The sequence below is a fragment of the Phacochoerus africanus genome, chromosome 11 (genome assembly GCF_016906955.1).
Source record: "Phacochoerus africanus isolate WHEZ1 chromosome 11, ROS_Pafr_v1, whole genome shotgun sequence".
Classification (NCBI taxonomy): Eukaryota; Metazoa; Chordata; class Mammalia; order Artiodactyla; family Suidae; genus Phacochoerus; species Phacochoerus africanus.
In genome coordinates this window covers 102,918,822-102,932,729 of record NC_062554.1, presented here as the reverse complement: position 1 = coordinate 102,932,729, position 13,908 = coordinate 102,918,822, and the positions used below count along the sequence as shown (strand labels likewise).

Sequence of the window (13,908 nt, the reverse complement as noted above, 5' to 3'; positions counted from 1 at the left end):
GATTTATGGAGCTTTCAAGCAGATGTCATTGCACTGGCAATTAATGTATGGTTCCTACTGCTGTGTACAATGATTGCTCTTGGAAATTAGATATTATTCTTAATTTTCTTCCCCATTTGTCAGATATAGGTTTGTTGTCATAGCCACCATGACACAGCAAGTGACCTCGTACGCTACACTAAACTCATGGGAATGAGGAAGTGCCACAGTTCCAAACAGCTCAAAACTATGATATGTGAAACAAGCTGCCCAAGATCCTTTATCAGACTTAGGCAAATCCTGCCATGTTGACAACTATGTTTTATTAAATTTCCTTTTATGAGAGCAGAAGAGTGAAAGGAATGTCACATTTTTTAATCTGTTCAGTAGGCTTTGTTGGAGTCAGACAGGAAATTGGAAATCTCAAGAATGTTTGTCATAGTGGGAAAATTATTTTTTTAAATACTATGCTGCAGGAGGAAAAAATCCTGTTATAAATGTTTGTATTTTGAAATAATCAAAGTAATCTGAATTTTTACTTCAATTTTCTTCTTTAGAATAATCTCTGTAGAATTACCAGATGATGCAAGACAGTTTGGAATTCAGTTCAGATGGTGGCAACCATACCATTCTTCCCAAGGAGAGGATGTGTGGGCTATTGATGAGATTATCATGACATCGGTACTTTTCAACAGCATTAGTCTTGACTTCACCAATCTTGTGGAGGTCACTCAGTCTCTGGGATTCTACCTTGGAAATGTTCAGCCATACTGTGGCCATGACTGGACCCTTTGGTAAGGATTTCATCTTTTCTTCTTCTTGTTAGAATTTGCATTAAGGATTGAAACACAAAAATGATCTTCCGGTCCATTCAATACTTAGTCATTTGTTGACAAATATTTACAAATGTGAACCATTTGTAAAGCTATTATTGGTAGATGCAAACTATTACATTTAGAATAGATAAGAAAAGAGGTCCTACTGTACAGCACAGGGAACTGTATCCAATCTCTTTGGATGGAACATGATAGAAGATAGTATAAATAAAAGAATGTGTATAGATGTATGACTGGGCCACTATGCTGTACAGCAGAAATTGACAAAACATCGTAACTCAACTATATTCTAACAAAAATAAAATAAAGTAAAAAAGTTATTATGTCTACCAGTAAGTTATCTTGGGAAGGAAAACCAAAAACAAAATACTGATAGATTTAAATAAATGTACAATTTTTCCATATTTATTAATCTCAAATTTTCACTTTCCCACAATTACATATAAAAACGCTCTTCAAAAAGTGTTAATAACTGAAGTGACTAACATATTCTCCCTTCATGGAGGCCCATCATGATCATAGTGGAAATTGGAATCACTCAGATGTCTTTTAATAAAATTTCTCAGGAGGTATTTTATTTTCATGCTGTCTTACGTAAAGTCCAAGACATTTAGCCATCCCTGATTTGTTAACTAAGATCTCCTTTTGAATTCATTTCATCAAGCAGTATTGGACCAGTGACTTCTATAGTTAATGTCAGTGGGGTTTCAAGATTACGAGATCTCCTTAGTCAAGATATCTTTCATTCTTAGATTTTTTTCTCCCTATGCTCATATGCAAACTTAATTATACAGTGAGCAGTAAATAAATAATTTAAGACTATGATCACCTTGATCAGTTCTTCAAAAATATCAGTAAAATGACACAATGGTGACTAGCTATAGTTGGGAGTTGGCAACTTAAATTGGAGAAGGAGGCTGTCTATGTTCAGGTAGTTCAGATAGTGAATACAATGTATTCCACTAACTGGAAAGTAAAAGAACAGGAAGTTCCAGGCACCTGAAGATCTGAATGAAGAGCATTCAACTACAGAAAACTTTGTAGTGCAGACTCCCAAATCGAGAGTGACTATAGCATATTCAAAAATCAGGAAGGAAGCCTGCGGCTGGAGACCAATAAGGGAACAAATATCAGAAATGGAAGCCAAGAGATGTGCAGATGCTAGATCATATTTAGGGCTTTCTAGGACCAGAGATCCTAGATTATAACCCAGGTCTGTAAGTTCCAAACTGACAGACTTCACCACTGTGCATACTGCCCCTCTCTGGGTTCCTTTAGGACTTTAAACATGATTGAGGAGTAATTTTCTAAGAGTCTTTTACTTTCTATTGAGTCATGGTCAGACCAATTTAATTTCTCCAGATGAATCCCAACAAAAGCTATTCACTGCAATTGTCTCCAGAGAGCATATCATAAATGACCCATCAGTGACCTTATCATAATTAGAGGTAAATTTTACACACCATTGCACAGAAAATTACCGTTGATGGGAATTGTGCATGGACAGTCACATCTCACACACAGCAGGCTAAAATTCTAACATCAAAATGACAGCTAATGGAATGGAAGTACAGCTGATCACTTTTGCTGTGAGCACTTTCCAAGTAGATAGAGTGAAATTTCTATATGACACAGTATGAAAGGTTATATTGTGTGTTTTCTAGTTGATAGCCTCAGATGCTTGTTTTTATGCATATTCTTTCTTAGTCCTGGAGTCATCAAAGAAAATAAAGAGGTGAAAAAAATAGAATACAAAGATGTAAAGCAAAATGAGCTTTCTTAGAATTTTATGATTCTGAAATTTTAATTTGACCTGAATTAACAATAATCCAGATTGGTCATTTACCATAAACTGTATCCCCCAAGTTTGTGTTGCCGTTTTTCTTTCCAGCACTTTGAATGCAACAAAGAATCATATCACGAATGCAAGTCCTGTATCATGTTTATTTTTCATAAATAGTTAACATCTGCTCAAATAAACTCCAAAGTTGCTGAGCATTTTAATTTAACACTTCGGTTGAATGCATGATAACAGCAGTTTAATTTTGTGCTTTGATCAAAACCCTAAGAACAATATCCTTTCACACAAGTCTGATGAATATTCTGAACCCACCACTGCTTTAATTGGTGGAGATACAGTTACTTTGTGTAAGTACAATTACAATAATTATAGAAAACCATAAGAAAACGTAAATAATTGTGCAATCCCTATGGGCACCTTGAGCAACACCCTGGGAGTTTTATTAACAACCACATGTGAGCAATCAGATTTGACTTTCTGATCTTCTCTGAAATGAAAAGTAGTTGTCTTGATTATGAAATAACAGAGAGTATCCTCTGGTGGTGATGATGAGACTAGAGAAACACATTAACCACTTTAATAAGGACATGAAAAATGCTTTCTGCTCATTAAAATGAAACAACATGGAAGATCTCAAACTGTTCCCATTTTCTTAGCCAATGAATCAGAATAAAGCCCCTTTTAATGACACTCTTTTCTCTCTGCTACTGTCAAGGAATATATTGTCAAGTTCAATGCGAACTCACTTTAGCAGTGTTTTTCAGAAACACTTATTACAATATTGAAATTCAAATGATGATATTGACAAACTGCTTATCATTACTTCTTAGTTCCTAAAACAAGTTGTTATATATTAAAATATAAACCTTTGGAGCATATTATCTTATTCAGTAAAAATTCTCTGAACATCTTCAGATATGTGGCCTCTGCCCTTCAATGACCTTGTTTCTCTCAAGGGAAATTTTGAAATGTATACATGTTCTCTACAAATGGCTGGTGTTAAATTAATTATTGTTGGCTTTTCCCAGCTGTGAGTTCATTTGGTTCTCATTTTCTAACTCATGACTCTCCATGAGCATGGATTGTTGTTACTAAGAGTGTTCTCCAGGGAAAACTTGGACAATTGCTTTTTCATTAGAAGAACTACAGTCAATATGCTACAAATCACTTTACAGTGTGTCCTCTTAGAGTACGTTTTTCCGTGGGGAAATGAAGTGCTTTTAATTATTTGTTGTACTTTCCTTTCTTCCATACATAGTATCTGCAATCAGAGCCTCTGTCAGCTTTATGTTCTAAAAACAGTCTTTAAAATCTCTTTTATATATTTTAAGATCACTAAGGGAATTATTTTAATTGAGATTTAATAAAGATTATTTGACTAATACTATTAGTGATCATACCAAAGAACATTTGCATTCCTCTGTCTTATCTAGTGGAGTAGCTAAGTATACACGTGAGAAAGACATTGTTGTCACATTATATAGGGTTTTGGTTTCAAAATGTGTAAAACTGTTAGGGAATGGTCGTAATAGCATATTAGAATTGGCAGTTGATTTTAGTAGGAAAGATAAAGAGTTTTTCAGATAAGCAAAGGCTATAGGAATTCAGCACCACTAGATGGGCGTTATAAGAAATGTGTTAAAGGATGGTCTTCAAACTGAAACAAAAGGGCTCAAATTAGTAACAGGAAAACATGTGAAAGTATAAATCTTATTGGTAAAGGTAAGTAGATAGTTAAATTCAAAATACTCTAGTGTTGTAATAATGGTGGGTAAATCACTTACAAATCTAGTTTAAAGGTTAAAAGACAAAAGTAATACAAATAATTATAGCTGTAGTATATGTTAACAGATAGACAAGATCCAAAACATGATCTATGGTGGGGGATAAAAATGTAGAGCTTTAGTATGCATTTGATTTAGGTCATTTTCAGCTAAAATAGACTGTTTTAAATATAAGGTGGCTTATATAAACTTCATAGTAGCTACAAAACAAAAGCCTAGAGTAGATAAGAGAAAGGTATCTAAGTATACTGCTGCAGAAAATCATCAGATCACAAAAGAAAAGAGCACTAGAGAAAAGGAACAAAGGAATTACAAAACAGCCAGAAAACAATTGACAAAATGGCAACAGTAAGTCCATACTTAGCAAAAATTACTTTAAATATAAATGGACTAAATTCCCCAATCAAAAGTCATAGAGTGGCTAAATGGATTAAAAAAAACACAAGACCCAACTATATGCTTCCTATAAGAGTCTCAGTTCATATTTAAGACCACACATAAACCTTAAGTAAGGAATGGGGAGGAAAAAGACATTGCATACAAACAGAAAAGCCCAAAGAAAGCAGAAGTAACTATACTTATATCAGAAAAAAATAGATTTAAAGACAAAGACTCTAATAAGAGGTAAAGAATGGCATTATATAATGATAAAGCAGTCCATCCAGCAAGATAATATAACATTTATAAATACTTATGCACCCAACACAGGAGCACCTAAATATACCAAGCAAATATTAACAGATCTAAAGGGAGAAATCAACAGCAATACAATAATAGGAAGGGGATAAATACCCTAATTTAAGCAGTGGATCCAAACAGAATATCAATAAGAAGACATTGAACTTAAAAGACAAGTTAAACCAGATGGACTTAACAGACATTCTAAAACATTACATCCAAAAGCAGCAGAATACATATTTTTCTGAAGTTCACATGGAACATTCTCCAGGATAGATCATACATTAGGCCACAAAACAAGTCAATAAATTTAAGAAGACTGAAATCATATCAGGAAACCTTTCCAACCACAATGGTACAAAACTAGAAATCAATTACAAGAAGAAAACTAGAAAATCCACCAACATGTAGAGATTAAAAAATGTGCTGCTGAACAACCAATGAGTTGAGAAGTCAAAAAATATCTTAAGACAAGTGAAAAAGAAATGCAACATACCAAAACATATGACATGGAGCCAAAGCGGTTTTTTTTTTTTTTTATAATTTTTTTATTTTCCCACTGTACAGCAAGGGGGTCAGGTTATCCTTACATGTATACATTACAATTACATTTTTTCTCCCACCATTTGTTCTGTTGCAACATGAGTATCTAGACAAAGTTCTCAATGCTATTCAGCAGGATCTCCCTGTAAATCTATTCTAAGTTGTGTCTGATAAGCCCAAGCTCCCAATCCCTCCCACTCCCTTCCCCTCCCATCAGGCAGCCACAAGTCTCTTCTCCAAGTCCATGATTTTCTTTTCTTAATATCCAGCACAAAGCAGTTTTAAGAGAGAAATTCAGGAGTAACCTGATGGCCCAGTGGATTGAGGATCTGGCGATTTCACTGCTGTGACTTGGGTCACTGCTGTGGTGTGGGTTCAAACCATGGCCCAGGAAATTCCATATGCTGAGGGTGCAGGAAAAAAAAAGTTCATAATAATAAATGCCTACACTTAGAAACAAGAAAGATCTCAAATAAACCTAGTTTTACACTTCAAGGAACTAGGCAAAGAAGAACAAAAAAATTCCAAAGTTAGTAGAAGGAAAGAGATAACAAAGATCAGATTGGAAATAAAAGAAATAGAAACTAAAAAATAATAGAAAAGATCAGTGAACCTGAGCTGGTTTTTTGGAAAAAAATAAATGGAATGGACAAACTTTTAGCTAGACTTAAGAAAAAAAAGAGAGAAGATAAAATCAGAAATGTAAAAGGAGACATTACAACTGATACACAGAAATACGAAAGAACATAAGAACAGTTACATGTCAACAAATTGGACAAACTAGAAGAAAGGGATAAATTCCTAGGAACATACAATCTACCAAGACTGTATCATGAAGAAACAAAATCTTAATAGACCAGATACTAGTAAAGAGCTTGAATTAGTAATCAAAAAACCTCCTAGAAGACAAAAGCCTAGGAGGAGAGGGCTTCACCGGTGAATTCTACTAGACATTCTAAGAATTAATACCAGTTCTTCTCAAACTCTTTTAAAAAGTAAGAGAAAAGAATACTTACAAATTCATTTTACAAGGCCAGCATTACTCTGACACCAAAACTAGACAAGGATGTAATAAGAAAAGAAAATTACAGGCCAAGATTCCTGATGAACATGAGGCAAGGATCCTCAGCAAAATACTAGCAAATCTAATTCAACCATATATTAAAAGAATATACACCATGATCAAGTGGGATGGTTCCACATGTGCAGATCAATGAAGTGATATACCACATTAAAAAATGAAAGATAAAAATCATATGATCATCTTAATAGATGCAGAACAAGCATTTGACAAAATTCAACATCCATTTGTGATTTTAAAAAACTTTCAACAAAGTAGGTATAAAGGGAACATACTTCAAAATAATTAAGGCCCATATATTACAAGCCTACAGCTGATATCATCATACTCAGTGATGAAAAGCTGAATGCATTTCCTCTAAGATCAGGAACAAGGCAAGGATGGCCACTCTCATTACTTTTATTCAACATAGTCCTAAAAGTCCCATCCAGAGCAATTAGGCAAGAAAATGAGTAAAAGTCTCCAATTCAGAAGAGAAAAAGTAAAACAGTCTCTGTTTTCAGATGACATGATATTCTATTATTACATATAGAAAAACTAAAGACTCCACCAACACCATTAGAACTAATAAATGAATTTAGCAAAGTTGCAGGATACAAAATCCTTACACGAAAAAAATGAGTCACATTTCTATACGCTAACAGTGAACTACCAGTAAGAAGAATTAAGAAAGCAATTCCATTTACAGCTGCATCAGAAAGAATAAAATACCTAAGAATAAATTTAACCAAGGAGGTTAAAGATCTGCATGCTGCAAACTGTAAGACATTAATGAAAGAAATTTAAGATACAGATAAATGGTAGTATGGATTGGATTATAATAATTGATACTGTTATAATGTCCATACTACCCAAAGAAATCTACAGATACAATGCAATCCCTACCAAAATTCCAATGGCATTTTTCTCAAAAGTAGAATAAATAATCCTAATATTTGTATGTAACCACAAAAGACTTCAAATAGGCAAAGTAATCTTGAGAAAGAAGAACAAAGTGAGAGGCATCACACTCCTTGATTTGAAACTATACTACAAAGCTATAGTAATCAGAACATAAAAGCAGACAAGTAGATCAATAAAGAACAGAAAAGAGAACCCAGAAATAAACCAATGTATATATGATCAATTAATTTTTGACAAAAGAGCCAAGAATATTTAATGGAGAAAGGACAGTCTCTTCAATAAGTTGTATTTGGAAAATTGGATGGCTACACACTAAAGAAAGAGAAAAACTGGGCCACTATCTTACACCATACATGAAAATTAATTCAAAATGGATCAAAGACTTGAACATCAGATCTGAAACCATAAAACTCCTAGAAGGAAACTAGACAATAAGTTCTTGGACATCAGTCTTGACAATGATGTTTTGGATTTGACCCTAAAAGCAAAGGCTACGAAAGCAAAATAATCAACAGGTGGGACTATGTTAAACCAAAAATCTTAGGTACAGCAAAGAAAACTGTCAACAAAATGGAAAGGCAACCTATGGAATGGGAGAAAATATTTACAAATTGTATATCTGATAAGAAGTTAATATCTAAAGTATGTAAAGAACTTTTACAACTCAATAGCCAAAAGACCCCAGACAATCTGATTAAAAAAATGGGTAGAGGATCTAAATAGACATTTTACTAAAGAAGACATACAGATGACCAATAGGTACATGAAAAAGTGCTAAACATCCCTAATTATCAGGGAAATGCAAGTCCAAACCACAATGAGATATCACCTCACACACGTGAGAGTGACATATCAAAAAGACAAGAAATAACAGGTATTGGTGAAGATGTGGAGAAAGGGGATCCCTTGTGCACTGTTAGTGGGAATGTAAATTGGTGCAGCCATTATGAAAAACTATATGGAAGTTCCTCAAAAAATTAAAAATAGATTCCATGTGATCCTGCAATTTTACTTCTGGGTATCTCTCCAAAGGAAATGAAATCTCTATTGTGAAAAGATAGTTGTACCTTGCTCCATGTTTGTGGCAGCGTTATTTACCATAGCCAAGACTTGGAAACAGTGAAAATGTACATCAGTGCATGACTGGATAAAGAAAATATGGTATAGACAATGGAATATTTTCAGCCATAAAAAAGGAAATTCTCCATTTTGTGACAACATGGGTGGATCTTGAAAAGAATCTAATCTCATAGACACAGAGAACAGATTGGTATTTGTCAGAGATGGGTTTGGGGGATAGGCAAAATGGGTGAAGGTGGTCAAAAGGCACAAACTTTTCACTTATGAGATGAATAAGTTCTGGGGATGTAATGTATAGCATGATGATTGTGCTTAATAGTACTGTAGTTTAAATTGGAAAGTCTCTAACAGAGTAGATCTTAAAAGTTCTCATCACAAGAAAAAAGAATTGTAATTATGTGAGGAGATGGATGTTAACACACAGTGATCATTTTGCAGCATATACATGTATCAAATTGTTATGTTATACACCTAATACAATGGCATGTGGCAATTATATCCTAATAAAACTGGAAAATAAAAAAAAATAAGGAGTTCCCGTCATGGCGCAGTGGTTAACGAATCCGACTAGGAACCATGAGGTTGCGGGTTCGGTCCCTGGCCTTGCTCAGTGGGTTAACGATCCGGCGTTGCCGTGAGCTGTGGTGTAGGTTGCAGACGCGGCTCGGATCCCGAGTTGCTGTGGCTCTGGTGTAGGCCGGTGGCTATAGCTCCGATTCAACCCCTAGCCTGGGAACCTCCATATGCCGCGGGAGCGGCCCAAGAAATAGCAACAACAACAACAACAACAACAACAACAAAAGACAAAAGACAAAAAAAAGTTGAAATAAGAAAAGCTATAGTTCTTATCTTTAATTGTGCCTGAGGAAAAACATATTTAATTGAAAGAAGATTTAGTAATAAGTGAGATGCAGAAATGTCAAAAGGATCCCCTAGTTACTTTCATGGGTGTTAGAAATATAATTTATGTAATATTACTTGTTATGTCTAATTTTTTTTTCTTTATACAAGTAAATCACTAGCCCTGGTCATGGTGCAATCATTTTTTAGAAAGAGAAATTTCACAAAGGAAGTAGTCAAATTAGAGAGAAGGTGAATGACATACAGGAAGTAAAATTAGCTGTGAATGACAGAAGGCATGAGAAAAAAGAGAGTGACATTGTGTGGTATGTAACATTGTGATGGGAGGATTTTGGAAGCTTAGTTTTTGACACCAGCCCCAAGTGACATGGTCAGCCCTGGAGATGTAGGAAAGTTGATTTGTAAAAGAAGGAGAAGAGCTGCCCAGTGGGTGACCCAAATCAGATGAAGTGGACAAATGGCTACAAGTTCAGGACATTCAAAAAGTTCATATCTCCTGGGTGCATCTATAAGCACGCACAACAAAAGATAATTTGACTTACTTCACTCAGTACGAGAGTCTCTAGTTCCATCCATGTTGCCGCAAATGGCATTATTTTGTTCTGTTTTATGCTTGAGTAGTATCCCATTGTGTATATATACCATAGCTTCCTAATCCAATCATCTGTTGATGGACGTTTGGGTTGTCTCCATGTCTTGGCTATGAGTGGGATGGATTGGGAGCTTGGGGATAATAGATGCAGACTATTTCCTTGGGAATGGATAAGCAATGAGATCCTACTGTGTAGCACTGGGAACTATGTCTAGTCACTTATGATGGAGCATGATAGTGTGAGAACAAAGAATCTATACAACTATGTGTAACTGGGTCACCATGCTGTACAGTAGAAAATTGACAGAACACTGTAAACCAGCTATAATGGAAAAAAAATCATATATAAAAAATAATAATAATTTGTATATTTTATGAGAAGCAAGAGTTGCCTAGGGGGTAATCCAAGGCTAAAAGGACCCTAAACGCTTTTTTATCTCATAATGCAAATTAAATACAATTAACATGCAATAAGAGGTAGGAAATAGTACTGTGGCTCTATTAACAATCGAAGAAAATCAGTAAGTTTTCATTATATAGTCATTATGTAATAAATAAGCAGAACTGAATGATGAGTGAAATGTGTTTTAAGATATACAAGAGGAGCTGTAAAGTAGTTTGTTCAGGGACATCTATCTAGGTTATAAGAACCATCAGGAATCAACGGTAATGTGTAGTAATGGGTAACACAAAAAGTTCCTTACTGACATGGAGAAACCCCTTCAGACGTCATGCTTGCACAAACCTGACATGCATCTGTGGGGACTTTCAAGCCCAAGGCCAGATCTAATACACATTTAGCAAGCAGTAGGCCGAATATTTTTTAATAAGACTTACCTCTTCTTTGCCACATTTTTGGTTTTTTTTTTTTTTAAATAGGAATGTATATTTTCAGTGGTTAAGACTCAAAAGAGTCTTTTCTACATGCAGATCTTTATTTCTTCGGACCAGTCTCATGAAAATAGTCAAGGTGGTTACTTTATGTATCAGTATATGAGGAATGTGTTATTGGTGAACATTGACAAAGGAGATGTTGGGTTTGTGTTCCGCTGAAATTTTGAACAACCTTGATCCTTTAGGTTATAAGGAAAACACAGTCATGACTATCCCTTTATAAAATGAATCTGCTCATAGAATAAAAATAATAGCAAAGTAAATTTCTTTAGAATTTTTCTTCCATTGAACATCCACATATAATTTACTTAGAAATTTTGCCATTTTAAATAGTTTATTAGTAAATCTAGAGTGTTCTTTTCACAAAGACTAACAAAAAGTACCAGAAATCAGCTCAAATTGTGATGCTGAAGGAAGTCAGTTGGGGTAAACTGGCCTGCAAGAGCCACTTCAACCACTATTTCACAGTAATTCGGAAGCTCAGCAGATAGGTAAGGTAATTACATTGAGTGACGAACTGAAAAGTCATTACTATTTTCAACAGTGGTGAGGAAAAAAAAGTATTTTCAGATTTCAAGGTTATCAGCACCTCTATAAAATTGGTAATGTAATTGAATACATTCCCAAATACTTTATAAATTACTTTCTAAAATAAGTACTGTTGGAGTTCCCACTTGGCTCAGTGGTAATGAACCCAACTAGTAACCATGAGGGTGCAGGTTCGATCCCTGGCCTCACTCAGTGCATTAAGGATCTGGTATTGCCATGAGCTGTGGTATAGGTCACAGACATGGCTCGGATCCTGTGTTGCTGTGCTCTGGCATAGGTCAGCAGCTGCAGCTCTGATTTGACCCTTAGCTTGGGAACTTCCATATGTCACAGGTGCAGCCCTATAAAAAGCAAAAAATAAAAATAGAATAAAATAAATACTATTTATTAGGCTTTCTCAACATGAGGATTTCATTACCATGCAATTTTTCATTTGTTGATGGACGAGTTTATACGTTCAACAGTTTATTGACTGTTTATAGGCACTGTATGTGCTGTAGGTATAGCACTTAGTACTGCAGTTGAATATAGAAAAGCCCTTTATTTGCAGAGCTTACATTCTGGAGGAGAAGAACAAAAGTGAACAAGAAAACAAATTTGTAGTAATGTTTCAGATAGTAGTAATTGCTGAGGATAAAGGAAGGGGATGTTGGATAGCATAAGCGCAAGTGAGACTATTTTTGGTAAGATGTTTAGAGAAGCCCTCCTGGGAGTGTAGAGACTAGAATAATAAAGGAAAAAGTGGGAGTTCCTGTTGCAGCTCAGTGGGTTAAGAACCTGACTAGTATCCATGAGGATGTGGGTTCTATCCCTGGCTTCGCTCAGTGGTTTAAGGATCTGGCATTGCCATGAGTTGTGGTGTAGGTCGCAGATGCAGCTCGAATCTGGTGTTGGTGTGGCTGTTTCATAGGCCTACCATTACAGCTCCAATTTGAGCCCTAGCCCAGGAAATTCCATATACCGTGGGTATGGCCCTAAAAAGAAAAAGAAAGAAGGGAGGGGAAAAGAGAGGTAGGGAAAGAAGGAAGGAAAGAAAGAAACAGAGATGTGAAAAGTGTGAAAGGAAACATTACAGACAGGAAGAACAGCAAGATGGAAGGTCCTGAGGCAGGCAAGGAATTGGATTATGGTAGGGCCTTAGAGAGCGACAGAGATTTTGTGTATTATTCTAAGTGTTATGGGAATCCAGTAAATAATTTGAAGCAAGGGAGTAATTAATCATATTTTTAATCTGATTGTAGTTGTGTTATAAGCATAGATAGATGGTGGGGGGTAATAGGAGAAGCAGTAGAAGGAGCTCAGCTCAAAGACCTAAAGTATCATCCACGTGTCTTATAATGGTGTTAGCAGTAGGTTGATGGCAGGAGAGGAATGGACCACTTGAAAATATATATTGGAGAATAAAGACTTAGTCCCCACTAAAGGAGAGATTAAAATGGCCATGTTCCCAGATTCATGTCCTACTGGTGTCCAGAGAGTTGACTTTTGAGTCATTTATTTCTCCAAAGTTAGATTTCCTAAAAATCTCCCTTTGCACTAAGTGGCTAAGTGAGATTTCAGAAGTAAGAGAACGTACCACTGAACAAATTTAACAATAGAAATCTGCATTTCATAGTCTAGATGCAAGGTATGTCTGTGTTGTTGAAACAAATTCAATAGGCTGACATAGTTACTTTCTATGGACAGTGGTTCACAAAGCTCCATGGTGGGCCCTGGGTAGCCTGACCCACCTTTCATTCAATCCACGCCAACCACATTGTTCTTCCTTCTCTAATCCAACAAGCAAAACTCTTTCCTCTCCCAGCACCTTTGCATTGCCTCTGACTCTTCCTGGGAAGTTCTTTCCTTAGTCACAATGACAGGCCTCCAAGGTTTCCAGGGCACTGGAAAAAAAATCCAAGGGCTAGGAAAACGAATATTGTCTCAAAAATGTGATAAGAAAGTTAGAAAGTTACAAAAATTAAATTAATAAAATTTAACTAAAGATCTACAAAACACATGTGTAAACTCCATTAATTGCTAAATTTAAATATTCATGAGATTTCATGCTATTGGAAATAATTTTTTGGTCAGAGTCCTAAGTATGCTGAAAAATCACAGCCAAATGTATTTTCCATGCATAAGTCACCAAATAAAATTTAAAGGCAAAATTGTAAATCTATTTGAAGGTTTTTGCAACAAAAAAATATATATATATATGTAATATGGGATCTGGGTGCATTTAATGTGTTTGCTATGAGGTTTGATGGAGTTTCCAAAATTCAAAATATCAAAGTCCTGTAAAAGTCTTAGAATGGCATACTTACGTACTCACTAAATTAGTATGC

The 13,908-nt window shown here is 35.3% G+C and overlaps 1 protein-coding gene across 3 annotated transcripts in view; it reads left to right on the top strand.

Moving 5' to 3' along the window:
• The window catches only part of RELN (reelin), a 500,685-nt gene that overhangs the window by 343,590 nt on the left and 143,187 nt on the right, over window positions 1-13,908 (top strand). For all 3 annotated transcript variants that reach the window (XM_047752963.1, XM_047752962.1, XM_047752964.1), the window contains exon 20: window positions 537-773. In XM_047752963.1, coding sequence (XP_047608919.1) covers window positions 537-773 — 237 coding nt within the window. The remainder of the gene's footprint in view (window positions 1-536; window positions 774-13,908) is intronic.